Consider the following 26,705-nt stretch of genomic DNA (forward strand, 5'->3'; position numbering starts at 1 on the left):
GCGCGGGAGAAAGGCAGGCCATAACATATTCTATGGACTTAGGGAACACTAAAGGATCTTCCCAGTGGAGGGGATTTGATAGTCTTGCTCAAGGGTAGACAAGGGCATTCGGGTCCTAAGTCGAGGGCAGGATAGTTAGTCCTGGGTAGTGAACAGACATATTTGCTTACCCTGGATCCGTCCTTCACTAAGCTTTCCCAGCCTTTTCCCCTCTCTGAGCCTGCGCCTCAGAATCCATTACCGGGCCGGCCTGGTCGCCTCGGCCCACCAGGGGGCGCCCGGACCGCAGGAACGCAGCCTAGAGGCGAAACGACGGGCCTACTCTGAGACCCCTGGGCAGTGAAGAAGGCTTTAAAGGAAAGTGCTAACAGTACTACGTAACAATAAACTCGCAGTCACTATTTATGGAGCGCCTACAGAATGCAGTTCTGCGCTAAGCGATTTAAATATATAGTTGGTTGGAATCTCCACGACTCTAGGTAGCAAGTGCTCTCATAATTCCCGGTGCGCAGGCGAGGAAAGAGGTTCTGGGTGGATCCGGCTTGGGGGGCTGGGAGGCGGGTAAAGCCCCGGCCGGCGTCCTCTGACGCCTGAGTTGCCCTGCAGTCCCTCCCCCGCGGGGCGGGCGAGGTAATGAGTAGTAATTAGAGGTTATTAGCTGTACCCAGAGGGAGGGGCGGGCTCTGCTTTGGGGGTGGGTCTAAGTCTGAAAGGAGGGGAGCGGCTCCCTGCAACCTAGAGTCTGGTTCTGGCGACCCCTGCCCGCCCCCCGACCCCCAGCAGGTTGGGCAGGATGATAACAGCTCCCCTCTTAACACCCCCTCCCTGCATTCCACCCCTTCCCGCAGTATCGCGGGAACACAATCACTCTAGCACAGACTCCAGCTTACAGCCCACTCAGACGCGCGACCGCACACACGCAGGGACCTCGGAGGCTCGTCTACACGCCCACATCCCCTTCCCGAGTCGTTTTCAGTCTCCATCCCCTGGGAGCAGAGCCGAGGGAAGGAGTAGGGAGGAAGGGGACAAGGGCCGGCAGTGCGGGCTTCCGGACTGGGCTTCTTCCGGCGGGCGTGAGAACAACTGCCATTTATCTCCTATCCCGCACCCGTCAGGGAGAGAGAGGGTGCTGCCAATAAGGGGAAACGGGGGATGGGCGGGCTGCCACCTGGCAGACATGGAAGGTGAGCCGGAACTACGGCTGTGACAAGAATGGGAGGCTGGGAATATTTGTGAGAGGATGTAGCCACCCAATGTTGGGGGACGTGCTGGGACCGCCAAATATTTGGGAGTGGGGTCTCCGATATTTGCAAGACCCGCAGGGATCTTGATGTTTTGGAGGAATCTAAATATCTGGAGCATGGACTTGAATTGTTTTAACGTTGCCGTGATATTGTAGGCGTTATAGATATTCAGGGACCCCAAAATCCCCAGATTTAAAGGAAAGTCTGGGTACCCTCACTTTGAAGGAGTCACAACCCTCCATTTGGGGCGGCAAGGAATCTCATGTTGGAGGGGAGAGGGAGTTCCCTACGGTGGTGGAAAAGAGCAGCAATCCCTATTAATGGAACACAGGGAACCCCGCTGTTGAAAGCATCCGTGTGCCCTCCAAGGAGACCGGTTACAAACCCTCATTCTGAAGCAGAGATCTTTTATTTGAGGAAAAGAGTAAAACCCCCATTTTGATGGAGAGAGCCCCAAAGTTTGGGGAATGCTCTGAAGGCCTCCATTAAGGACAGAGATGCTGGTCGGGGCCAGCAGCCCCCAGCTGGTTTGGGGACCCCACCCCCCTCCTTTCCCCTCTGTTTCCAGGAACAGCTGGGCCCAGCCTGGGCTGTACTGCTGGGAAGCGGGTGAGTCAACCCCTCCCTGTGGCCACAGCTGGACCCCCGCCCGCCCCCTCTGGCCTTCACATCTGGGCAGAGACCCAGTCATGAGAGCTGGGATGGGGACCCTTCAGTTCACACATTTGGAGATGATGCCGCTCCCCTCGGAGAGTGATCACAACCTCAGGGTGGACACCATGCCCCACCCCCATATCAGGAGGGACTCGGTTTTCTACACTCCAGACACTGACATTCTGCCAGGACTCCCATCCTGACCCCCTCCCCTCCCGGTGTCTGTGTATGTATCTCTGAGTCCATGCGAAATGTGTTCACATCTATGTAGATGGGAGATGGTGGGTCTGTGATTGTGTGTGCACAGGCCTGTGTCTGCATAGACCTGTGTCTTGGTGAGTCTTGAGGCCCTGGGAATTTACACAACAGGCTATGTGTGTATGATTTGGTGGTTTTTTTGGAGGAGGGGTGTGCTGCCAGGGACTAGGGCACGTGTTTTTCTTCATGAGACCTTGGTGCTGGTTTAGTCGCTAAGTCGTGTGGGACCCTTGGGACCCCCGTGGACTGTATCCCGCCAGGCTCCTCTGTCCATAGGATTTTCCAGGCAAGAATACTGGAGTGGGTTGCCATTTCCTTCCTGACCCAGGGATTGAACCGGGGTCTCCTGCACTGCAGGCAGATTCTTTATCGACTGAGCTACCAGGGAAACCCTTACTTTGTGTCTATATCCCTATGTCATTCTTTGTGTAAGTAGTGAATGACTGATAATCAGTACTTCAGTATGCCTTTGTTTCTGTGACCGTGTCCTACTTTATGTCATGTGTTTTTCTGCGATAGCATGAGGCTGTCATAGGTGGCCTTGGTTTGCCCATGTCCCCGAAACAGTCCCTGTATGCGGCCTTGTGGGTTTGTCTTACTTTACGTGCCCTAATTGTGATGTACACGGACAGTATGACCATCTAGTCTGTCCCCACAATGTGTCTGTGACTCTACAGTCTCCATGTGAGGGGAGTGGCTGGATGACAACTGGATTCCTGAGGTCCGAGACTTTATCTGTTTGCGTCTTATTTTGTGTTGATGGTGTGGCTTTATAGGAGTGTCTGTATATGTCACCTGTCTGTGTGTGAAGACGGCCCTGTCTATGTCCCTACCACAAACGGCGTGTGACAGTGTGACCCTGCCCGCATTCGCTGCGGGGCTGGCTGGATTAGTGAAGGTTTGTGCCAACGTGTGGCAGGTGTATCTTGTGTCCGTGTGACACTGTAGATCGGAGAGTTTGTGACCTTGTGGGGGGGTGTCAAAGTCACACAAGACAGCGTACTTAGCGGAGGCAGAGGCGGTGATGTGCTCCGGGGGTGTCAAAAACCCCGAGCTCCGCTGCTCTGGGCCCCGCTCCCTGCGCTGCGGGGGCGCGTGCGTCGTGCGTGACGTGAGGCACGACGGGGGTCGCTGCCTGCGTGGAGCCCGACGCGGTCGTGCCTGCGCGCGCGGGGAGGGGTGGAAATGGGCTAGTTGCGTGCGTGCGTGCGTGCGTGTGTGCGTGCGTGCGTGCGTGAGTGCGTGGGCAGCCGCGGGGGTTGGGCGCGCGGGGAAGCGCTGGGCGCAGCCCCACCCTGCCTGGGACAGTTGGGCGCGGGTGAAACCCTGGCAGTGGGGGGTGGGGCGGGACGCGGCGCCGTTAACTCCTTCCTGCCCGACCTGAAACTTGTGGCCCCTCGACAGAGCGCGGGGGCTTCCCCAGTGCTGAGGGACCGTCCCTGACGAGGGAGGAACCCCGCCATCGAGCTGAGAGACCACCCCCCAGTTACCATGGGAACCGGAGCTTCCCGCGCAGCCTGGCGCGTGCTTCCTCCCCCCTCCCGCTCTTCCTCTTAACTCCACAGTCCACCGATAATGGGCTTCCCGCTCCTGATCTCCGGGGAAGGGGCTGGGGTCAGCGAGGCCGGGGCGTGCGTGACTCAGGCCAGCTTGAGGGTCCTCTGGCCACAGCAGACTTCGCTCCCCCTTCTCCACCCCGTGACTCACCCCTCGCGGCTTTTCCCCGTGTGTGACTCAAGCCCCTGGGGAGGGGGCTGTGGACTCTGAGACCCCCTTCCAGGCAGTGGGGGCTGAGAACCCAGTACTGGGGCCCTGGAGCCTGAAGGGTGGGGCTCTCCCTCCAGCGAGGGTCGGTGTCTAGTGTTCTCCCTTAGCCATCTCTCACCAAGGTCACTAGAGGCGTTTCCCCCCACCCCAGAATTGGCAGTACCTACCCCACCAAAACCCTCCGGGAACCAAGTCCCCAGCCCCTCCCCCTCAAGCCCACAGGAAGTTTTGGCAGAGCCCGTTGGCGATGAAACGGTTAAAGCCGTTTTCTTATTCATTTCATCCAGGGGCCCCTTTGACTCAGAGCTAGCCAGGCGCCCCCTCGAGCCGGGCCTCGTGGGGGCCTGGGTTCATACTCCCCACACGTACCATTTTTAGAGAGGGGAGGGAAGGCTGTTGGTGAGCTGACTGGGGGTCTTGGGGGACATGTACAGGGTTGGGTTCAAATCCTGCCTCTCACCTCGTTGCTCCCTGGGTCTCAGTTTCCCCATCTGAAAATGAGGAATCATTTCGAGCAGTTTATTGTGGCATTGTGAGATTAGGTGAATAATAGATGGGACACTTTGTTTCCAGAGCTGGGCACAGGAGCAGAGAGGGGGCTTGGTCGGTAAAAGGACCCAGGCTCCTCCTGTCTCCCAGGCCTGGGTGCCGGGTGCCCAGCAGAAGTGAGTCCTTGTGGGGCAGTCCATGCCCCACCCAGGCGCTCTGAGGCCATAGGGTTCATCCCGTCCACCCCCTGCCCGGGGCAGGCACCCAGGAAGTGAGAGGCGGGGCAGGAATGAGGCGGAACCTGTTGGGCCCGTCGCCTCCCCACCCCCCACCCTCATTCCGGGCCCTCATGCCCCCCCTACATACGCTGTGGCCCCACCCCCACCGCCCCGGACGCCTGGGTCCTGACCCGAGGGTGGCCCAAGGGAGGGGATGTCGGCGGAGACAGCGTCTCGGGAACATCCTGTGGACTCCTGGCTGGACAGACGGGAGAGTCAGCCCCTCCCCGGGCAGGACAGCAGTCGGCTGGGGGCAGAGTAAACACGGCCCAGAGCAGCCAGACTTGGAGGGGCGGCAAGGAGCATACACATACACAGTCACCCCGAGAGAAAGCCAGTCTACACACACAAAACTCCTGTCACCCTGGCCACAGACGGACTGCCAAACGGGGACACACCGACAGGGTCAGACACAAACCTGGGTAAAGATGGCTGTCAAATGCAGACACGGTGACAGGGTAGGCCAAAGAGGAAGACTGAAATGCTGTCAAACACTTGAAAACACTGACAAGCCAGAAGCATAAAGGTAACACAGATAGGTGAACAGATAAGTGCGCTCAGCGTACAGGCAAGATGGACACACCGACAAGCACAAACACAAGGATATTGACATTCAGGTGAGCAGTGCACAGCCTGGCAGACAGCCGCACGTCCACAGGCACCCTGAGACAAATGTGACAGGCCAGAAACACACAGGCAGGACGGACACATGGACGCAAGTGGGCCACACAGGCATGTGGATAGACTCAGAAATAAGGGACAGTCACTTTCAGCGTAAGTGCCCCAAGAGGTGCACAAGAGATGTTCAGACACAATGTTAGATCCTGACACACCGGAGAAGGCCACAAAGGCATACATGCGCGCACACACTAGCAAGATCACCAACTCAAAAAGATAACTCAGAGGTGAAGGAGACAATCATAAACGTATGAAGAGAAGGACAGGAAGGACACGTACAGACCATGACAGACAGCCCCAGCCACCATCCCTCCACAACACACACACAGTTGCACATATACTCAGACAAGCTCTGAGGACACCAGAAATCAGCCTTATAGATACACACTACCTCACTGGTAACACATACATCAGACCCTCTGACAGACTGGGCATATGAAAGCGGACAGACTGACATATTCTCAGACATGGTCTGGCCAGATAGTCACACCCAACCCAGAGAAGCATGGACAGGCCCCAGTCAGATATTCATTAACAACGTTGGCACAAGGACACCCTGACAGAACCTGTTGGCTAACACATGCACACATACACACCAGCCACAGAACCCACATGGACACACACACACAGATGGTCACAGACACACACCGGCCATGGACCTCACACACAGACCTCACACAGGCAAGCCATGGACCTCACACACACACACACATACACGTACAGACCAGACACAAATAGATTAGCAGTAAGAACTCCAGAACAACCTAGATTCCTGTATTCAGGCCAGCCACAATACAACCTATCATATAGCCCATACACATACACACAGACACTCACCCCCCTTCCCCACCCCATCCCCCCACCAAAGCAGACAGGCCCTACACACCCCTGCAGGGTTGGGCCAGCACACAAACACATGCCTTGAGAAGACAGACTTCACACACTCTCACACGCCCTGACAGGCCAGCCACACACAAACCCACAGCCAACCACACACACGCGCGCCCCTGAACCATGATGAGGTACTGTGGGGTTCTGGGCTTGCCAGCCCTTCTCTACCCCCACCCAGAGATCCTGGCGCTTACTCTCTCCAAACACCTCCCCCCACCCCCCTCCCAGACGGCTCTTTGTCACTTCCCCTAGGAGGCCCAGCTCAGCAGCCTAGGTCCCTGGTGGGGTGTGGGCCTGTTTTCTCAGCACATCCGCTATAAATGGGGCACCCGGGATTGCAGCCATGCTCAAGCCCCCCAAGACCTCGCCAGCAGTGGGGGGGTGGGGGTGGGCCAGAAAGTCTTGTGGGAAACTCCCCTCATGCCCAGCTTAGTCAGCCTGAGGACAGACTCTCCTTCCTGCTTCCAAGAAAACCGAGCTACTTCCTCCCCAGGAGAGGGATAGGGACCCCCCAAACCACAGAGGTGAGGGAGGGATGCAGCTGGCAAGCTAGGGGTTCCTGGGGGAGGGCCTCCATGATTCTCAGCCTCTTCCTGCCAGCTGCCTGTCCACACCCAGGGGCAGGGACAAGGGAGCCTGGGTGCTATGACTTGCGGGTTCTCGCCCTGGCCTGCCCACTGGCTGACTCACAGGCAGCCCCCAGCCCAGTTTCCTGGTGAGGGCCCTGCCGGCCAGTGGGGCCAGGGTGGAGGGGGGTCACCAGGCTATTTATAAGAAGGAGAAGTCCCTCCTGCCAAGGCCAAAAGCCCCAGAGAGACCCATGGGTGGGGGTGGGTAAACTTCCTCCTTATCCAGTCCCCCAGGTCCCGGGCCCCTGGGCATGAGGAAAGCCTGGGCACAGTCTCCTTAGGCAGATGCTGGTTTGAAGCCCATGGCCTGGGCAGTACCCGGCTGCTAGTCTGGGCACCCAGTGCAGACAGAGGAGGGGGCTATCCTCACACCCTCCTCACGGGGCTGGCCTTGGCGCCAGTGGGGCGGCATGAGGGGGTGGTGCCCAGGCCACAAGGGTGAGACTGGCAGGGGCCTGGAACCGGCTGTACCAGCTCAGCTGGGCCCCCGCCCTCCCTCCTGGCCCAATCCCCACCCCCTGCTCAAACACTCGTGCAGAGAGCATGCTGGTCTTGCCCCCAAACACACCAGCACCCCTCTGTCCTGTTCCCAACCCCCATAAAGGGGACCCTTTATGAAAGGGCCTGCAGAGCTTAGCATACAGTTGGTACTGCATACATGCCTCTCTGATTGTGATTATCTACACAAAAGTGGCTAACACTCTGGAACCAGACAGCTCAGGTTTTAGGTCAACCCCAGGGCTTTGAGCTATGGGACACGAGCCAAGTTCCTTACCTTGCTGTGCCTAAGTTTTCTAGTCTCTTAAAGGGGGCTAATAGCAAATAGCATACATTTCGCTGGGTTGTTGGAAGCAGGCAATGAGTTATTCTATGTAAACCATTTAGAAGAGTGCCTGGTCTATGGTAAGAGCCATATCTGTGTGTGTGTTAGTCACTCAGTGGTGTCTGACTCTTTGGGACCCCAGGGACTGTAGCCCGCCAGGCTCCTCTGTCCATGGAATTCTCCAGGCAAGAATACTGCAGTGGGTTGCCATTTCCTTCTCCTGGGAAGAGCCATATAAGTGTTAGCTATTAAAATAATAATTATTTCTCTGTCTGCTTAAGTGTCTCTGAGTCGTGCTGTCTGTCTGCATGACTCCAACCCTGCAGCTCTCTCTGCCCAAACCCCCACCCCCATACACCCATTTTTCCTTGCTGGGTCCTTGGCCTCCATCTCTACCCTCATTGGGACAGTCTCACCTCTCTCCAGGACTCCCCTGGCATGGCCAGCCTCAGCACTGGTCAGGGCTGACTCACTGTGGCCTCCTGGCCCGTGGGACCTGCAGGTTCGCTTCCTGAGATGCTGCCCTCTGGTCAGACCTGCCCAGCCCCCCAACGCTGCCCGCTGCACCCCCGCAGGGCCCAGCCAGATGTCAGCTGCAGTTATTAGCATGGGCGGGAGACACAGACCTGGCAGCGTGCCTGCCAGACTCAGCGGCCACTGGAATCTCCCTTGAGCCTCGGGCGGGGGAGGGGAGCAGTTCAAGCAAGGGAGGAGGGGAGGGGGGACCCAGGGGTCACAAGGACCCTCCAGAGATGGGGACACCCCCAGCTTCTCGTGGGACCTTCCTCCCCAACGCGCCACTGCTCTGCTGGACTTCCCCAGCCCCCGCAGAGCTGTTTCTCTTTTGCCTTCTTTCGTTTTGCTTCTCTCCTCCACACTTGGTGAACTCTGTGCTTGACCTGTAAAGGTTGGCTAGCCCCTCTCCCCCAGCCTCTCTCTGCCCTAAAGAAACTTCCATCTATCTCCCCAAAGATAGAGGCTTCACTCTCTGAGAGCCTGAGCTCATCTTTGGTTCTAGAGGCTGGTATCCTATCTGCTTGGAAGTTCCACTTTAAGTCTAAATTGAAGCGTCACCATCTAAACCTTCACTTATTCCTGGGGAAGGGGCTCTGAAAGGGTTCCCTCAGATGAGGGCGACACCTAGGGTGAGGGAATGGATCCCCCTTTAGGTATTCTGCATGGTGAGGAGCCCCCATACTAAAACAGGAGTAGGACCCCTCACCCACATGAGTGAAGGAGGGGGCACCGCAGCCCCTACAGATGTATGTGCCAGACCTCCTGGCAGAAAGTAAGGGCACCCGGCTCGAGGTAAGAGGCAGCCGTGTCAGCCCTCCCAGGCGCCGGGGTCGCCTCGAGGCATTGGCCCGCCCCCTCTTCTCCCGTCCGGCTGGGGGCGAAGTCCGACCCAGGCCCTCGGGCAGGCGGGGACCTGCCAGGCTGGGTCGGGCCAGGCAGGGCCTGGCAGGACGCGGCCTCAGAGCGGCTGGGTGGGGCCGGGCCAGGCGGCCGTGGGGGCCCCGGGGGCGGCGGCCGGGGCTGGTCGGGACTAGCCGTCCGGGGGCCCGGGCGTGCCCTAGGACCTGGCAGATACCGGGGCGGCCGGCTCCTGGCCGGGGCCCCGGGACAGCGCTAGACCCACCCCTTCCTGTGCCCTTATATGGGCGTCGGGGCGAGACTCCGGGGGCCGCCCCGCCCCCAGTCCGGCCGGCGGACTCCCGCCTGTTGCCTTGGCGACCAGACCCCGCTCCCGGGTGGGTCCCCCTCCCTCGGGCCGGTGGAATCGTCCGGGACTGCCAGCCTCCGCCATTCCCTGCGGGCTGCGAGGACTGAACCATTCCTGGGATGGGAATCGGTGACTGGAGACCTCTGCAGCTGGGCTATTTCAGCGCCCCTGGCTTCCTCGGGGGTCGCCTGCTCAGGTTCCTCTTCCGAGGCGCTGAACCCCGCCGGACACAGGGCGGGGCGCCTGGTCCCGTAGGATTCGAGTGACGGAGGCAGGGCCGGGCTCCGTCCCCGGGGGCTGTTGCCACACTTCCTGCCGCGGCGCTCTTTCCCCAGCCTGTTTCTAAGGAAGGAGTGGGGTTGGGCGACCGCGCCCCAGCCGTCGGGCTGGGTCTAGGCACCAGGAGCCGACACGGTGTCGGTCAACCTCAGGGTCACTAGGGGAGGGCTTTGGGGTGGGGAGTATACAGGCACCCACGAGAGGGGGAGCCGATCATGGAAGGTCCCGACCCCTCCTTCTCTCAGGTCTCAACCGGGGACCCTCTCAATATTATCTCAATTCTGAAAGTGTGCCTCGACCCTTCCAATTCTCTCCTTCATTGGGGCTTCGCAGATGACCCCAGTGACCCCCAACCTCTGACAGTATCCCAATCTTCTACCCCACGTATTTTCCTTGCCTCAGTGTACCTCAGGACCCTCACTCACTTTATGCATTTCTAGTTTCTCTCAATTCCTTCCCCTTCCCGCTTGTGGGGGACTCTGTCTCTCTCCGGTGGGCTCCAGGACCCCGACTCATTTTTTGCATAGTGGACCCTCCAACCTCTCCCGGGTGCACTTTTGATCGCTCCTCCTTATTTCACCTGGGTTCAGCTCCTCCTGGGAAAATTCGGTCCCTCAACCCTTCTGTACCTAGGACCCCCACTCAGTTTCTGAGTCAGATGTCTCCTCCCCCGCTTCCCCATCTACCTTGCTTAACCTTCCTGTCTCTCCTTTGCGGGGTCTCTCAGTGTATTCTCAGCCCTCCAGCACCTCTGAAAGACTCCAGATCACTCAGGCCTTTCCGTGTGCATCCCGGGACCACCCCCTCCCCCCAACACACACACACTTGCTCAGTACCAATTCCTCGTATCCCTTATATCGGTGAAATCATCACCCTCCCCGAAACCTCTCCCGGTGTGCCTCGGATCGCCCCAGCACCCCCTTCCTCACGCACCCTAGGGTCCTCTGGCCCCTCCCCCTGCAGGCGCTCCGAGCCACCCAGCCCGTGGCCGCTGTTTACAAGGACACGCGCTTCCTGACAATGACGCGAGCCGCCTCCTCCCCTTCCCCACGCTCCAGAAGGGGGGCGCGGGGGCCTGGCTCGGGCGACAGCCAATCAGAGCGCACTTCCGCGGCTGACAACCGTGGTATAAAGGCTTGTGGCTCTGGCGGAGCGGCCGGGACCTTGAGCACGGCCAGGCCAGCACTGGAGCCAGCAGGGAGCAGGGAGCAAGGGGGAAGCGACACCAAGAAAAGGAGCGCGCCAGAGAGGGGCAGAAGGGCTCGAGAAGCCGCACAGAGCTTCCTCGCACAGCCTCCGACTGGCCTTTCCCGACCAGTGCCAGCCCTCAGGAACGTTCGTCCAGACACCTGATACAGGCACAGCCGCGGACTGCGCGCGGCTCGCTGCAGCGAGGCCCGGGGCGGCCCCGCAGGGACCCCCTCAGACCGCCCGGGCCGCCCGGATGTGCACTAAAATGGAACAGCCCTTCTACCACGACGACTCATACGCAGCGGCGGGATACGGCCGGACCCCGGGCGGCCTCTCTCTACACGACTACAAACTCCTGAAACCCAGCCTGGCGCTCAACCTGGCCGACCCCTACCGAAATCTCAAAGCACCCGGTGCGCGGGGTCCCGGCCCAGAGGGCAACGGCGGAGGCAGCTACTTTTCCAGCCAGGGTTCGGACACAGGCGCGTCGCTCAAGCTAGCCTCATCGGAGCTGGAGCGCCTGATCGTCCCCAACAGCAACGGCGTGATCACGACGACGCCCACGCCCCCGGGGCAGTACTTTTACCCCCGCGGGGGTGGCAGCGGTGGAGGTGCGGGGGGCGCAGGGGGCGGTGTCACTGAGGAGCAGGAAGGTTTCGCCGACGGCTTTGTAAAAGCGCTGGACGACCTGCACAAGATGAACCACGTGACGCCCCCCAACGTGTCCCTGGGCGCCAGCGGGGGCCCCCCAGCCGGACCCGGGAGCGTCTACGCCGGCCCGGAGCCGCCGCCAGTCTACACCAACCTCAGCAGCTATTCTCCGGCCTCTGCGCCCTCCGGAGGAGCCGGGGCCGCCGTCGGGACAGGGAGCTCCTACCCGACGGCCACCATCAGCTACCTCCCACACGCGCCGCCCTTCGCCGGCGGCCACCCGGCGCAGCTGGGCCTGGGCCGTGGCGCCTCCGCCTTCAAGGAGGAACCGCAGACCGTGCCTGAGGCGCGCAGCCGCGATGCCACGCCGCCGGTGTCCCCCATCAACATGGAAGACCAGGAGCGCATCAAAGTAGAGCGCAAGCGGCTGCGAAACCGGCTGGCGGCCACCAAGTGCCGGAAGCGGAAGCTGGAGCGCATCGCGCGCCTGGAGGACAAGGTGAAGACACTCAAGGCGGAGAACGCGGGGCTGTCCAGCACTGCCGGCCTCCTCCGGGAGCAGGTGGCCCAGCTCAAACAGAAGGTCATGACCCACGTCAGCAACGGCTGCCAACTGCTGCTTGGGGTCAAGGGACACGCCTTCTGAGCGCCCCCTTATCCCCCGTACGGACATTTCCCCAACCTGGACGGCTGGGCGCACGCCTCCCATGGGGCGAGGGGGCAGGCGGTGGGCACTGGCCCTGGGGCCTGAGGACGCTACAAACCACACTGGACTCCTGCTCGCCCGCTCTGCGCCCAGTCCTTCCACCTCAACGTTTACAAGCCCCCCTTCCACTATTTTTTTTTTTTTATTTTTTTTTCTGCAGAACTCAATTCATATTGAATATAATATATTTGTGTATTTAACAGGGAGGGGAGGAGGGGGCGATTGCGGCGGAGCTGGTTCCACCGCCCGGTACTCTAGTCCTCGGGGATACTGGGGAGGGGACCCCCGCCCCCTGCCCTCCCCTCTCTGAACCGTACTGTGAAGAAACACGCAGTCGGTTTCTAAAGGATTTATTTTAAGCTTTGTTTATGTGTGAGTTCGTTTATTGTCCTTTTTATTGAATCTATTTAAGTAAAAAAAAAAAAGTTCTTTATTAATTTCTGTTGTCTTTTTTTTCAAGCCGGGCGGGCGGAGGGAGGGGAGTACTGGGCAGCCCCCACCCCACGGTTGTTTGTGGCTTGCTCCTGTAACCGTGTCAACCTCGCCAGTTCTGTTCAGGCATCTTGCGTCCTCAGCCCGGGTATCCAACCCTTCTCGCGTCTCCTGATCTCCCGGATTGGAAGGTCCAGGGTGGGTACACAGTCCAGCCACCCCCCCACCCCACCCCCAGCGCCAGGGGACAGGATGCCTGGGGCGAAACGCTCAGCGCGCAGGCGCGGCACCGCCCAGCCGCGCGCTCCGGGGCTTTCCCCGCTGACGCTGCGGAAGCGCTGTCCAAACATGGGCCGATTCTGCCCAGTGACGCGACAGCGGTCTCCGGGCAGATTCCGGGAATCCCCTCCCCCGCTCTGCCGGGCAGGGCTGCGGCGCCGGGAAGGGGGCCGGGATTTTCCCAGGCTGGCTGCTACTGAGGCCCGGAAAGCCCCAGGCCTGGGTCCAGAGCGTCCGCGGTGGGCGGGCCGCGCTCCAGAGCCCCAGGAGCCACCCCAGAGTTTCCCCCATCGGGCTGGCCCCTGGGTCCTGCCCAGCCCACGCCCGCTGCGTTTGACCTGACCCGGGCGAGGGGATGCAGTTGCCTGCTCGTCGTTGCCACCGCGATCCCCTCCCCACCCCCGCCAGGAAGGGCGGTGCCCGCCTGCCAGTTTCCCCTCCCGGGTGCCAGGCCGGGAGCGGGGCGACTGCCAGGTCTGGTCCTGCCGGGGCGGCTGCTCGGGCCGCCGGGCGCCGCCGCCGCCCTCGCACGGGGCTGCCTCCCCCGCAGCTAGGACGGGTGGGAGGGCGGCTGGCGAGCCCCGATGGGGATCTGGCTGGCTTCGGAGCTGGAAGCCCCCAGTACAGCAGAGAAAAACACAAACTGAGAAACCAGGCCACAGGGCCTAGGTGCGGTAGAACAGACGCTTCATTAATTTGTTTATAAAATACTGAACGACCCGGTCGTGGAGTCACTAGCTGGACCAGGGCAGACAGACAATAAACAAGCAAACATGATTTGGAGATGGTGGTTAGTGCCAGGAAGAGAAAAAAAAAAAAAAAAAACTGGTCACAATGGTCGTGATGGAACAGGGGAGCTGAGCTGCTTTGGAGAATAAATTGGGAACACGAAACTTTAGTGAGGCGATTTTTCAGCTGACCCCTGAGAAAATCCTGAGTAAGAGAGTTCTGCCAGAGAGAATAGTACATGCAAAGTTTCTGTGGCCAGAACAAGATCAGCCTGTTAAAGAACACCAAGAAGCCACTGTGCTTCACTGGAGTGAACCCACGGAGGTGGAGATGAGGTCAGGGAAGACCACGTAGGGCCTTGTGGAGGAGTATAGATAAAATTCCAAGGCCGAGGACTTCCCTCGTGGTCCAGTGGCTAAGAATCCGCCTGCTGGTGCAGGGGACTCGAGTTTGATTCCTGGTTTGGGAAGATTCCACATGCTGTGGAGCAACTAAGCCAGTGTGGTGTGTGGCTACTCCTGAAGCCAGTGCTCTAGGGCCCCTGCTTCAGAAGAGAAGCCCATGTGCTGCAACTAGAGTAGCCCCACTCTCTGTGACTAGAGAAAGCCAACACTCAGCAGTGAAGGCCTAGTGCAGTCAAAATAATTTACAAATTTTAAAAACAATAGAATAAAAACTCCAGGACTGAGATGAGTGACTTTGGAGGGCATTAGGCTGGAGTACTACTAATGGTGGTGGGGGTTTAGTCACTAAGCCACGTCTGACTCTTTAGTGACCCCATGGACTGTAGTCTGCCAGGCTCCTCTGTCCATGGGATTTTCCAGGCCAAGAATACTGGACTGGGTTGCCATTTCCTCCTCCAGGAGATCTTCTTGACTCAGGGATCGAACCTGCAACTTCTGCATTACAGGCAAATTCTTTACTGACTAACCCACTAGGGAAGCTTAATAATGGGTCTATGGATTAAATGAGCATGTCAGTCCTGTGGAAGGAAACGAGGACTAAGAATGGCAACACCACTTGCCTGAAAAAGTACAGTGTCAAACTTCGCACCTTAGGACACTGTGTTGCTCCTAACACCTGCCTTCTTGTGTAACCCTCACCCTTCCATTTCAGGGACAGGACATAGACTTTCCAACCTCTGGTGGTACAGAAATTGCAGCAGAACTATGCATGTACCTCAAGCTCCCACTCTTGGTTTTACTTTCAGGATTGGGTCCCCACCTTCTTCCAGTCCCAGGGACCTGGTCCTAATAACCATTAATAGAGCCCTGATCTTCACGTACTTCTCTCTTTTAACATGCATTGTCTTCATTCCCATTGGTCGTCTTTATTCCCGTTTTGCTATTGAAAAGACCCAGGGAAGACCACAGCTCCTAAGCGGCTTTTTAACCCAGGCTGGCCGCTGTTAAGGTGTGGGAGCTGCCCCGTCTGGCCAGGTTTCAGGTCGTAAGGCAGCCTGGGACTTGCTCCCTGCAAGGGGCAACAGCGCCAACCTCCTCACCTTCAGGCCACGGAGAAAGGAAGCAGCGAGCATGAAGCAAGGCTGCCACCTTGTGGTGGAGACCGGTAACTACAATGTCAGTTTCCCAGACCACAGCCTGGAGAAAGCTGCCGGGGGTGGTACCACACCAGGACAAACCACACAAACACAAGACTCAGATCTGTCCCTAATGCTTTATTAGTCACCTATAGGCCTGTTCTCAGTTATGTGGGCTCCAAGGAGGGGGTCACCATTCACCAGCTCGAAGTTTGAGAAGGACTTGGCCTAACCCTCTGTGGTCATGGACTGTGGAGTCTGAAGGAGCAGGTCTGGCATTTCCTGGGTCAGTACAGGACACAGGTAGGGGCCTAGAGGCGGGCCAAGAGCCCAGGCGTGACACCATCTGCCAGCCTAGTTGTGTTTGGAGAAATATTCCTTGCTGTCGTCCACGTTGGGCTTGATCGTGTCACTGCCTGGTGTCCAGCCGGCGGGGCAGACTGTGGAAAAACAGGGATGCACGTGTGATGCTAGAGTGCCATGTTCAAGGGAGGGCAGTAGTGAGGGGACAGAGAGAGGCGCCAGAGCATGAGCTGCAGAAGAAAAAGCCTAGAGCCAAGTGGTCCAGGCCTAAGACCATGCCACATGATGAAAGAAGCCCTCCGCGCTCAGCCGCAGGACTGTCTGACATTTTTTGGGGGGCTGTCCCTCAAAGCATGTGGGATCTTAGTTTTCCGACCAGGGATTGAACCTGTGCCCCTCGCAGTGGAAGTTTCAACCACTGAACTGCCAGGGAAGCCCCTGTTTTATTTTTTGGCCATGCCGTGTGGCTTATGGAATCTTAGTTCCCTGATCAGGGACTGAACTGAGGCCCTTAGCAGTAAAAGTTTGGAAGCCACTGGACAGCCAGCGAATTCCCTGGCTGATATTTTAGTTTCTTTCCAACTTCTTGAATCACATCTTTCTCTCTTAGCCTCTGCCCCAGTGGACTTCAAGGGGCAGTGGCCTTCACAGGAGAAGATAACTCTGATCCAATTAACACTCAAGCTTGCCTTGGTACAGGTCTTCTCAAATATCTTCTATAGAGTTCTATTACCTCCCCAGTTATCTGCCCTTATACTGGGGTAGTATCTCCCCCACCGGACTAGAATTTTCTTGCAGACCTTGAGCTGAATCTTCTCGGGGGCCCTCACATCCAGCCCACACAAGTGATAGAGCAGGCCTTGAACATATGTGTGCATGACTCAAGGGCCGCGTATGTACCCATGTGTGGACACATGTGACTGGGTGTGTCTGCTCACCTTCCCCGTGCTCATCTGTGTACTGGAAAGCCTGGACCAGCCTCAGAGCCTCATCCACGGAGCGTCCCACGGGCAAATCATTGACGGTGACCTGGCGAAGGACACCCTTGCCGTCGATGACAAAGAGGCCCCTGAGATATTGGAGTTCACAGTGAGGAGCCGGGGCACCCACTGTCAGGACCCGGGGAGGGAGCACAGACACCCTGCTAGCCATAGGGTGAGAGTGGTCCCCTCACCCTGAGGATGGGGGCTTCCCGAAGTTCCCTCAGTACCTGTAGGCGACCCCCTCATCTTCCTTCAGCACGCCATAATCACTGGACAACTTTCTGGTTACATCAGCCAGCAGGGGGATGTTCAGCGGGCCCAGGCCTCCCTCCTTCCGGGGAGTGTTGATCCTGAGGGTGGGGGAGAGAAGGTTGGGACCTCAAGATGGCTGGTGCAGCAGGGTCCTTACCCTGTGATAAGGGCCTGGGTGTGATAAGTAAGGGCTGGAAAAGGGGGTGCTGGAGGTGAGAGATAAGGGGCCTGAGAGCAAGTCCCAGGGAGCCTGACCCACCCCACCCTGAAGTGGGTGCAGAGGCTGCTTCCCACAGCTGTGAAGACTAAGCTAATACTCTAGCAAAGTGACTTCACATGTGCAGCAGCAACCGGAGGCAGAGAACCTGCCCCGATGTCCCCATCCTCCTCTTTCGAACTCTTAAACTGGAGTTTCCACCTGGCTCAAATAGTTCTTGGGAGGGAAGCTGCATTGCCCTAACTGAGAAAAAACATTTATCAACTCCCTATGCCACAGAAACTACTTTCCAAAGGTTAATTACTGTCATTATCATGAAGGACTTGGGAGTCACCCTCCCCATTATTTTCTTGCTGGGAACGGGATACGCAGAGGTTGCCCATTGAGCAGAACCCACAGCTAGGGCCCTGGAGACGTGTAGGTCTAGCTGCACCCTCCCTCCTTGCTGGTGATCTCCATTCCTACCAAGCCAGGTGGGTGAACTGAGAGTCCACGGAGACGCCCAGCACCTCGCAGTTCAGCTTGTGGAACTCCGCAGCACGGTCGCTGAAAGCTACGATCTCCGTGGGGCACACAAAGGTAAAGTCCAGAGGGTAGAAAAAGAGGACCACGTACTTCCCTGGGGTGGGAAGAGACGAGGAGTTGGGGCTCGGGCCCTCTAAGGCCTGTGCCCCGCCCCCCACCGCGGCCCCCATCCAGGCCCTCACCTTTGTAGTCGGAAAGCTTCACCTCCTTGAAGGCGCCATCCACCACCGCGGTGGCCTGGAATTCTGGGGCGGGCTTTCCGAGGTGCGCCTTGCCGCAGGCCATGACTGAAAGCTGAGACCCCCCGCCCGCCCCACCCACGCCGGGTCAGTGAGCCCTGGACGACCCTTTGTCTTCACTTCCCAAGGTCACGCTGCATATCCGGCCGAGTTACCGAGTCAGAGCGACGGAGACAGTTGCTGCCCTGCCCCGCACCCTCTCCGGGACCAGGTCGGCGCGGCCGGGAGACTTTAGGAGACCCGCCCACCTGGACAGCGAGGGCGGCCGGGCTGCTGCCGCCCGGTCCCCAGTTAGCGTGTCGGCCATAGCGCGATCCCGCAAGCCCACCCGCCCAGGAGATGTGGCGAGTTGGGGACGGGGAGCATGGGGATGCGGCCGGTACTCTAAGGTTCTGGCCTCTGTTTCCCGCCCCCCACCCCCACTCCCGCAAGGACAAAGGCAGCCGCCAAGGCGGGCGGAAAACAAAGGCGGCAGGCGCTGAGGTCTGGATTGGGCCTGAGCTGCTCCAAGGAGGTCCACCCCGCAGCCCGATGCACTCCCGGTGTCCATACCTGCGTGGGTAAGGGCGGGACGCACCGACTCTCGGATGCAAGGACTTGATTTCGCAGAGCCAAGCGAGCCTGGGCCCGCGGCGCCTTTTATAGTCGGCCCGAACCATGACGCCTAGGGCGCGGGGAGGTGGGCGGACTTACTGAGCGGTCGGGTCCACTGCAAGAAGCGCAGGGGAGGGGAAGCGGAGCCGGCCGCGACCACGCGCCCCCGAATGGCGGGGGGAGATGCGCAGCCTCCGGCCCAGACCACTGCACCCGACCGCGGGGGGTGATGCGCGGGGGCTCCTCTTTGGAGCGCGCCGGGGTCGGTTGGAGTCCGGCATGGCCCGGAGCCAGGCGGCACTGCTACTGCCGTCTCTGATGCTCCTGCAGCTGGTGACCCCTGCCCAGGTCTCCCCCGACTACCAGTACTTCGGCCAGCAGGGCGAAGGGGACACCTGGGAGCAGCTGCGGCTGCAGCATCAGGAGAAAGGTAACTGCAGGCCGCGGATATGACAGTGCAGAAAGGAGCTCATTTGCCACCACGTCACCAACTGGCTGCAGATAGACCCTCCTCCAGGGACTTCAAATTTCTGCCTTGCTGAGCCCTGGGGGTACCTCTTGGGCTGGTTACTTTGGCTTAGTTTTCTCATCTGTAAATTAAGATAGTGTCTTTAAGCAGTTTACACGGGGAGAGGGGAGTGGACAGGCAACAAACACCAACGCAGACGTCTCCATAAATTCATGGATAAGTGCTGAGAAAGGCGGAGATAGAGAAGGCAGGGCGCATGTAAACTTCTAAAGTCAGAGAAGGCCTCCTGGCTGAAGATAGGTAACCGGTGCAGCCGGAATGACAAGCAAAAAGCCCCAAATGCGAAGATTTAAGGGGAGGAGCTCGCCAGGGAGTCGGAGCAGCAAGTGCCAAGATGGAAAGAGGAATGGAAAGAGGGCAGTGTTGTCTGGCAGAGGCTTGATGAGGGCATGAGATGTCAGGACTTTCTGAGCCCCAGACTTGAGCTAAGACCTGTCAGCTAGGGCCGTAGGGAAGAGTCTGTAAAAGAACAGTTGTAAAGGGCGTCTGATAAATGTAGCTGCTTTAAAAGTGGTCAAGATAATTGTTTTTGTATTCGTGCATAGCCAGGGGCTTTAAGTACCTTCATTATGTTAATTATGTCCTTTAATTTACCACCTGGTAACACCGCTGGTCAGGTGACAATGGACTTGTTGGACCGGCTTGTGATCACACCCTTGTAGGGAGAAGTCACCTTCAGACAGTGGCCACCATGTGTTTTGTACCACACCCCCAACTGGACAGGCAGGCACAGATGGGAAGTGTCACTTGGCAGCCCCTCTGGGCCACTCACCAGATGTGTGAGCTTGGAAAGGTGGGTTGCTCTTCTTAGGGCTCAGTTTCCCCACCTGGGACTAGTGGGAAGATTCATCATCTGTGTCGGGATGGGTGGCAGACAAACACAGCTGAGCAAATATGCTGTTGTTCAGTCGCTCAGCCGTGTCTGACTCCTTGCGACCCCACGGGCTGCAGCACGCCAGGCTTCCCTGTTCTTCACCATCTCCGGAAGTTTGGAACTGCTATTTGTTAGTATCTTTCTCTTCCGCCTTCCTTAGAATGGGGGGATATAGGTTCCCCCTCTACCTGGCCCTCCATCCCTAGAATTGGAAGACTCTGTCCTTGGCCCTTGGGGAAAGTGGCGCTGTTTCTGCGACCTGGGCAAGCAGGAGCGCAGCCGCGAGGTTGTGGGCGCGTCGCCGGGCCCGGTGTTCATGGACCGCGAGAATCTGGTGCAGGTGCGACCCTGCCGGCAACGGGATTGTTCATCCTGCGAGCCGAACGACTGCGACTGGAGGCTCTGAGCCCGGGTGAGCAGCGGGCGTGGAGGAGGTGCCCCCCTGCCCGCGGCGGGCCGGCTTGTCCGGGGCCCTGAGTCCCCAGGGTGGGAGGGGACAGAGGAAGGGCTGTACTTGGGGGCGCGGGTACGAGGCGGGCATCGGGAAAAGGAACACTAAATCTGGGGCTTGGGCAGAGCGTGGGAAAGGAGAGCTGAGTCAGGAGATGTGAGCCCCGCTGATATCCGAGGAGAAAGGAAGATAGACGGTGGGGGTGGGGAGGGGAAAACGGAGATGGAGGAACAGAAACCCACAAGCTGAGGGCGTGAGCCCTGATGAAAGCAGAAAATAGAAAGAGATGCGTTCGTTGGAACAAATCCAGGAGGCGTGCTCCTCGCTAAGACGTGAGAAAAAGAGGGAAAAGAGCAGAGGAGGGGACGGGGGCTTGAACCCTGAGTTTGGCAGGGGAGGGAGCCTGCGTGATGGACGAAGACTCTAAGCCGGATTCTGGAGAAGTCTGGGGTCTCTGTTCAGGGGTAGAGGAGGCTTAGCCCGAAAGAGAGGATACAAAGCGGGCGGGGTTAGGGGGGAGGCGCTTCCGGTGAGCTACGAGGGACTTGGGGGTTCCAAGTCCGAAGGTTTGAGTCCAGTGGGAGCCAGAATCCCTAGTATAGGGGTCTTAGACTGTGTGGCGTTCCAGGGACCTCGAACACAGGAGGGCCTGAAACCAGATGGGGGCCGGGAACTCATTGATGCGGACACCGAATTCTCGGAGTCTAGTGGTATTTGACCTTCTAGGCTTTGACGGGGCTTCCCAGGTGGCTCAGACGGTAAAGAATCCTCCCGCAATGCGGGAGACCTGGGTTCGATCCCTGGATTGGGAAGATCCCCTGGAGGAGGGCGTGGCAACCCACTCCAGTATTCTTGCCTGGAGAATCCCATGGACAGAAGAGCCTACAGTCCAAGGGGTAGCAAAGAGTCGGATACGACTGAGCGAGTAAGCACAGCACTAGCTTTGATGAGGTCGAGTCCTTCAAGGCTCCCCCTCAGTTTTCCCTTGTCTGCCCACTAGCCGCGGCGGGAGGAGCTCCAGAGACACCGGGGCGGAGCTTGGAAAGCGACACCGCCCAACCGGTTCCCCAAACGCGGAGCTCGCTGGTCAACCTCGGAAACTACAATTCCCAGGAAGCCGCACGACAGCGGCGTCGGCGGAGGCTGCGCAAACGTCAACGGCGGCTGGCGCGTTGGGGGCGTGTCCTGCGTGCCGATAGGTCGAAAGCTGGCCCTGCTGCGGGGCCCGCGGAAAACGCGCGGGGAGACCTTTCTCTGCAGACTTCGTTACTACGGCTGGTGGCGGCGGCCGAGGCGGCATGGATCTCAGCGAGCTGGAAAGAGACAATACGGGCCGCTGCCGCCTGAGTTCGCCTGTGCCTCCTGTGTGCCTCAAGGAGCCCTGCGTCCTGGGCGTCGATGAAGCGGGCCGGGGCCCGGTGCTGGGTGCGCCCCCGGGGCCGGGTGGGGGAGGGGCGTGATAAGGGGGATGCAAGTTGCAGTGGAACCGGGACTGGGGTTGCACCAGACTCTGGGGAGGGGAGTGATAGTGGTGATGGCGATGGCACTGGTGATGGCACCGAAAAAAAAGCGGTGATGATGGAATAGAGGTGGCGGCTTTCACGGCCTCACTGGACTCCCTCTTCCCCAGGCCCCATGGTCTATGCTATCTGCTATTGTCCCCTGTCCCGCCTGGAGGATCTGGAGGCCCTGAAAGTGGCAGGTGAGCACTGGGGTGCGTCTAGGGAGGGGGTTCCTGTGCATGGGCACGGGTGGGTGTAGGCTGGAGGAGGAAAGCAGGAACTGGGGGAACCAGCCCCTCCCCTTCTCTCCCAACCCTCCTCCCAGACTCAAAGACCCTGTCGGAGAGCGAGCGGGACAGGCTCTTTGCGAAAATGGAGGAGGACGGGGACTTTGTGGGCTGGGCACTGGACGTGCTGTCTCCAAACCTCATCTCTACCAGCATGCTTGGGCGGTGAGGGGTCCCGGAGGATTGGGGGGGGGGGCGGGAGGAGGGGCAACCAGAGTGGGTTGGAAGGGATGGGTGGCTGGAACGAAGTTGACTGGGTTCTGTCCACCACCACAGGGTCAAATACAACCTGAACGCCCTCTCTCATGATACAGCCACTGGACTAGTGCAATTTGCGTTGGACCAGGGTGTGAACGTGGCCCAGGTGAGCTAACTGTCGGATTGCCCCCATTTGATCATCTCAGGATAAAATAGGAGTGTAGGGGGAAAAAAAAATAGGAGTGTAGAAGTGCAGTGGATGACTCTGCATCAGACATACCTAGAATATCTCAGGAATGTGTGTTACTGCTGCTGACGTCCTACTGTTTTTATTTTATTTTATTTTATTTTTGGCCACACTGCATGGCATGTGGGATCTTAGTTCCCTAACCAGGAATTGAACCCACACCCACCCCTGCACTGGAAGCATGGAGTCTTAACCACTGGACTACCAGGGAAGTTCCCCCAACTGTTTTTTCTGCCCCAAATGTTTGCTCCACTGAGGACCATTGTGGAGCCCCCAGCCTCACCCCCATCTAATCTCTCTCTATCCTAAAAGTTCAGTATCTAGAACGAATCCCACATGATTGCCTGCTCCATCCTCCTCCAGCCCCCTCCCCTGCCACGTGCTCCCCACATAGCAGACAGTCATTTATATTTTTGGAATGTAAATCTTGACATTTAATTTTCTGAGCACCGTGGGAATTAGGAAAACTCACAGGCAAGTGAAGAAATGAGATGAAGTCGCCAGAGAGAAATAGAAGTTGGCACTGCAGCCAGTGCTCTGAGGCAAAGAACAGACTGTTTTGAGAGAATCAGAAGGGCAAGTACACTTGAGATAGGGAATGTAACAAGAGAGGCCTTGCCGAGGAGGTGGCTCAGGTCCAGGACTCCCTGTGCAATGCTGTGGAGACAAACAAGGACCTTTGCCTTGTTTGTAAAGAATGTGGAGCTGCCTATGCAGTGCTGAGACAGACAGACAAGGACCCTGCCCTCAGGGTTCATGACCAAGTCAGGGGAGATAGATGGGCAGCTGGTAAGCAAATAATAAAGGTGGTTTCGAGAATAATAACAGCTGTGGAGATCACTTGTCCTGATACTTTTCTGACCCCATTTCTGTTCCAGCCATGTGGTGTCTACTGCTGTCCAGAGTACTTGGCATGGTCCGGCCTCAGGACCTTTGCACTGGCTGTTCCCTCTGCCTAGAACACTCTTTCTCAGACTTCCCCACAGCTCATTCCCTCATCTCCTTCAGGCCTTTATTCAGATGTCACCACCTCAGGGTACTTTTCCTAAAATACCCCCAAACAGTTGAAAATTATAACCTCTTTTCAGTCTCCCCGATCCTTTTTTATTGATCCTCTTTCCTGTCTCTGGCCCTCACCTACTCCGGCATGCTCACTGCTGTGTCTCCAACACCTTGAACAGCCCGTGGCATGCAGTAGGTGCTCAGTAAATGTAGAATGGATATAGTGTGATCAGGGAAAGCCTCTTTGGGAGGTGATGTTTGAGCTGAGACCCCTGAGAGAAAGATGCAGCCTGGGCCTGGTCGTGAGCTGAGAGAAGAATATTCCAGGCAGCGGGAACAGCAAATGCAAGGACTGTGAAGCTGGGTCATCTGCACAGTTGTTTCTTCTGGATGTTTGTTGACTGAGTACATTTCTCTCACCATGGCAGGTGTTTGTGGACACCGTGGGGCCCCCAGAGACATACCAGGAACGACTGCAGCAGCGTTTTCCTGGCATTGAGGTGACAGTCAAGGCCAAGGCAGATGCCCTCTACCCCGTGGTCAGTGCTGCCAGTATCTGTGCCAAGGTTAGGCCCCCCCACTGGCCATGGCCAGCTCCCAGCATCCCCCTGGGCAAGGAGGCAGGCGTGGCTGCTTCCCGGTGTCTGTCGGAGATCCCAAGTGCCTGTTTTGCCCACAGGTGGCCCGAGACCAGGCTGTGAAGAACTGGAAGTTTGTGGAGAAACTGCAGGACCTAGACTCTGATTATGGTTCGGGCTACCCTAATGGTGAGCAGATGGCAGCCACGGTAAACCAGGAAGGCGGGCTTGGCATGCTTCTGAGGCTTTCTAAGTTGTTCCTCTCAGCCTCCTCTGCAGCAGAAGAGGCTGAGGCTCAGATAGGGGTTCCACTTGCTTACGACTGGTAGTGCTGTATTCCAGCTGGCAGGCCCCTCTTCCCTTCTCCCACCCTCCCTCCCTCTCTGCTGTCTCTCTGGAGCTCCAGCGAAGCACGGAGGCTCGTGGTGGACCTAAGGGGCAGAGTGAGGGGTACCAGTTCCTGTCCAGTGACCCCAGCTTGAATTCATTGTTTGTCTTCATTAGGAGGCTCAGTCTCCCTGTTTGTAAGGTGGAAATGACTGTGCCCTATCCCCTGTAAACTCTGCTGAAGACACACAAGGGCAGAGGCGATGATTCAGTGGCTGGGTACAAGGAACCCCTTGGCACTTGGGTGGGGCAACCTAGCAAGTCTGGGGTTGTACTTAGGTGAGGCCAAAGGGAGGAAAACCAAGTCTAGGCCAAACACAGATTGGGCGGTGTTCATTGCTTACTGGGCACCTCATATGTGCCTTGCAGAGCCAAGCCCTGGGGATTTAGCCATGAGCAAGGCAAGCAGGGACCTCCCGGTGCCCACTGAGTTGGTGGTTACATGGGGAAAATGGGCATTAACCCAATGGTCCACAAATGCTGGTTCAGTGCCTGTTGTTCTTGGGGAGGTAAGCGAGATGACCCAGAGGCAGTCTCCCTGAACTTCACCTTGCGCACCTGTTCTCAGGCAGAGGGTCAGTGGGAACAGCCTGTGCAAGGGTCCCGAGACAGGAAGATGTCTCAGACAGTGATGCATCCCTCGGGTGCTCAGGAGGAGGCCTGCGATGAGGTGGTGGGCCCTCAGATGCCAAACTGAGAAGCACGGCAGGGCTCAGGCCTCTCCCACTGTCCCCCTGACCCTGCCTCCAGACCCCAAGACGAAAGCCTGGTTGAGGAAGCACGTGGACCCTGTGTTCGGCTTCCCCCAGTTTGTCCGCTTCAGCTGGCGCACAGCCCAGAGCATCCTGGAGAGTGAGGCGGAAGACGTGACGTGGTAGGTGTCTGGAAGCGAGGGTGAGAGGCCAGGGCTCCGCCCTGCCTGGGAGGACCGATCCCCCAGAAGTTGGAGCCGCCACCTCTCTCCCACAGGGAGGACTCGGAGACTGGGAATCAGGAGGGACCTGGGAAGATCAAGTCCTACTTCAGTGAAAGCCCCCAAACCTGCCCCCGCCTCCCCCATCGGTACTTCCAGGAGCGGGGCCTGGAGTCAGCCACTGTCCTCTAGGAGCCAGCTTGGACCCCCTTTACCTGCCCCCGCCACACCCGTCCCTCCTCAGTTCGTGATTAAAATTCTTCAAGGAAAGCTAAGTGTGGGGATTCTACTTTGGGATAGAAGTATGTTCTGTCTGCATCTGGACCCAGTCGCTGACTTCTGGAACCTAAACAGGATGGGTATTGGTTGATTTAATTTGATTTTTTAAATGCCTAGTAGGTTTGTTTGATGCAGAATTAGGAACCAGTACACTGAGAAGCTAAGGGCTTCCCAGGCGGCACTAGTGGTAAAGAACCCACCTGCCAGTGCAGACGACATAAGAGACACAGGTTCGATCCCTGGGTCAGGAAGGTCCCCTGGAAGAGGGTATGGCAACTCATTCCAGTGTTCTTGCCTGGAGAATCCGTAGACAGAGGAGCCTGATGGGCTACAGTTAGAAGGTCACAAGGAGCTGGACACAACTGAAGTGACTGAGGGTCCCACCACATACCACACTGAGAAGCTTCCCTTCCATACTATCCTCCAGCATCCTGGTGGACTTAATGGGGTGTCTCAGTCCTTTGTGGCCTGTTGTAACAAAATACCACAGGCTGGTGCTTTATAAACAATAGATACTTAAATTTAACAGTTCTGGAGGCCAGAAGTCCAAGATTAGGGTACCAACCCAGTTGGCTTTGGGGAGGGCCCTCATCCAGATCACAGACTGCCATCTCCCTGGGTTCTCACGTGAAGGGGTGAGGAATCTCTGCGGGGTCCCTTTTATGAGGGCACTAATCCCATCCATGAGAGAGCTCCACCCATGTGACCTTGTCCCCTCCCAAGGTTTAAGGTGTCCTCCTTACACCTAACACCATCTTGTTTGGGGGTTAGGATTTCAACCTGAGTTTTGGGGGGCTGTCCAAACATTCGGACCATAGCAGGTGCCTCCTAGGCCCTTCTGGAGATACCCTGGCATGTTACAGGTGTATACACAGATACATTGTAACTGAGGTTCTGTTTTTTAAACAAATGAAAACAAAGTATACCTTAGATAGTATACATAGCTGTTTTTATTTTTATTTTTTTTATATAGCTGTTTTTAAAATAAATTGTCTATTATTTATGTTTTGGCTGTGGCTGGGTCTTCCTTACTATGCTTTTCTCTAGTTGGGGCAATCAGAGGGTACTCTCTAGTTGTGGAGCTTGGGCTTCTCATCACAGTGA

The 26,705-nt window shown here is 57.7% G+C and overlaps 4 protein-coding genes across 4 annotated transcripts; 3 read left to right on the top strand and 1 right to left on the bottom strand.

Annotated features, from left to right (window-relative positions):
- Window positions 1-10,853: 10,853 nt before the first annotated feature.
- JUNB (JunB proto-oncogene, AP-1 transcription factor subunit) lies at window positions 10,854-12,698 on the top strand. Its single transcript, XM_043466820.1, has one exon. The coding sequence runs from the start codon at window positions 11,158-11,160 to the stop codon at window positions 12,199-12,201; it is 1,044 nt and encodes a 347-aa protein (XP_043322755.1). The 5' UTR covers window positions 10,854-11,157; the 3' UTR covers window positions 12,202-12,698.
- Window positions 12,699-15,364: 2,666 nt separating this feature from the next.
- PRDX2 (peroxiredoxin 2) lies at window positions 15,365-18,446 on the bottom strand. The gene is made up of 6 exons (XM_043466827.1): window positions 18,313-18,446; window positions 17,704-17,815; window positions 17,462-17,615; window positions 16,755-16,877; window positions 16,483-16,613; window positions 15,365-15,681 (listed from the first exon to the last, which is right to left on the bottom strand). The coding sequence occupies exons 2-6, from the start codon at window positions 17,804-17,806 to the stop codon at window positions 15,596-15,598; spliced, it is 597 nt and encodes a 198-aa protein (XP_043322762.1). The 5' UTR covers window positions 17,807-17,815; window positions 18,313-18,446; the 3' UTR covers window positions 15,365-15,595.
- Window positions 18,447-18,537: 91 nt separating this feature from the next.
- Window positions 18,538-20,163, top strand: THSD8 (thrombospondin type 1 domain containing 8). Its single transcript, XM_043466829.1, has 2 exons — window positions 18,538-18,784; window positions 19,964-20,163. Exons 1-2 carry the CDS (start codon window positions 18,538-18,540, stop codon window positions 20,161-20,163), a joined length of 447 nt encoding a protein of 148 aa, XP_043322764.1.
- Window positions 20,164-21,497: 1,334 nt separating this feature from the next.
- Window positions 21,498-25,592, top strand: RNASEH2A (ribonuclease H2 subunit A). Its single transcript, XM_043466824.1, has 8 exons — window positions 21,498-21,633; window positions 21,839-21,910; window positions 22,036-22,162; window positions 22,274-22,361; window positions 23,873-24,010; window positions 24,124-24,211; window positions 25,160-25,283; window positions 25,379-25,592. Exons 1-8 carry the CDS (start codon window positions 21,507-21,509, stop codon window positions 25,512-25,514), a joined length of 900 nt encoding a protein of 299 aa, XP_043322759.1. The 5' UTR covers window positions 21,498-21,506; the 3' UTR covers window positions 25,515-25,592.
- The last annotated feature ends 1,113 nt before the right edge of the window (window positions 25,593-26,705 follow it).

This window comes from Cervus canadensis, chromosome 4 (genome assembly GCF_019320065.1).
Source record: "Cervus canadensis isolate Bull #8, Minnesota chromosome 4, ASM1932006v1, whole genome shotgun sequence".
NCBI classification, from domain to species: domain Eukaryota; kingdom Metazoa; phylum Chordata; class Mammalia; order Artiodactyla; family Cervidae; genus Cervus; species Cervus canadensis.

Excerpts from the sequence above, each read along its gene's own strand:
- JUNB (XM_043466820.1), top strand. The coding sequence starts at position 11,158 with ATGTGCACTAAAATGGAACAGCCCTTCTACCACGACGACTCATACGCA.
- PRDX2 (XM_043466827.1), bottom strand. The coding sequence starts at position 17,806 with ATGGCCTGCGGCAAGGCGCACCTCGGAAAGCCCGCCCCAGAATTCCAG. Across the intron at positions 17,616-17,703 it reads GAAGCTTTCCGACTACAAAG|GGAAGTACGTGGTCCTCTTT; the intron begins GTGAGGGCCTGG and ends TTCCCACCCCAG. Across the intron at positions 15,682-16,482 it reads CACAGATGAGCACGGGGAAG|TCTGCCCCGCCGGCTGGACA; the intron begins GTGAGCAGACAC and ends GTTTTTCCACAG.
- THSD8 (XM_043466829.1), top strand. The coding sequence starts at position 18,538 with ATGCGCAGCCTCCGGCCCAGACCACTGCACCCGACCGCGGGGGGTGAT. Across the intron at positions 18,785-19,963 it reads GCTGCAGCATCAGGAGAAAG|AATTGGAAGACTCTGTCCTT; the intron begins GTAACTGCAGGC and ends CTCCATCCCTAG.
- RNASEH2A (XM_043466824.1), top strand. The coding sequence starts at position 21,507 with ATGGATCTCAGCGAGCTGGAAAGAGACAATACGGGCCGCTGCCGCCTG. Across the intron at positions 22,362-23,872 it reads AGGGTGTGAACGTGGCCCAG|GTGTTTGTGGACACCGTGGG; the intron begins GTGAGCTAACTG and ends TCACCATGGCAG. Across the intron at positions 25,284-25,378 it reads GAGGCGGAAGACGTGACGTG|GGAGGACTCGGAGACTGGGA; the intron begins GTAGGTGTCTGG and ends TCTCTCCCACAG.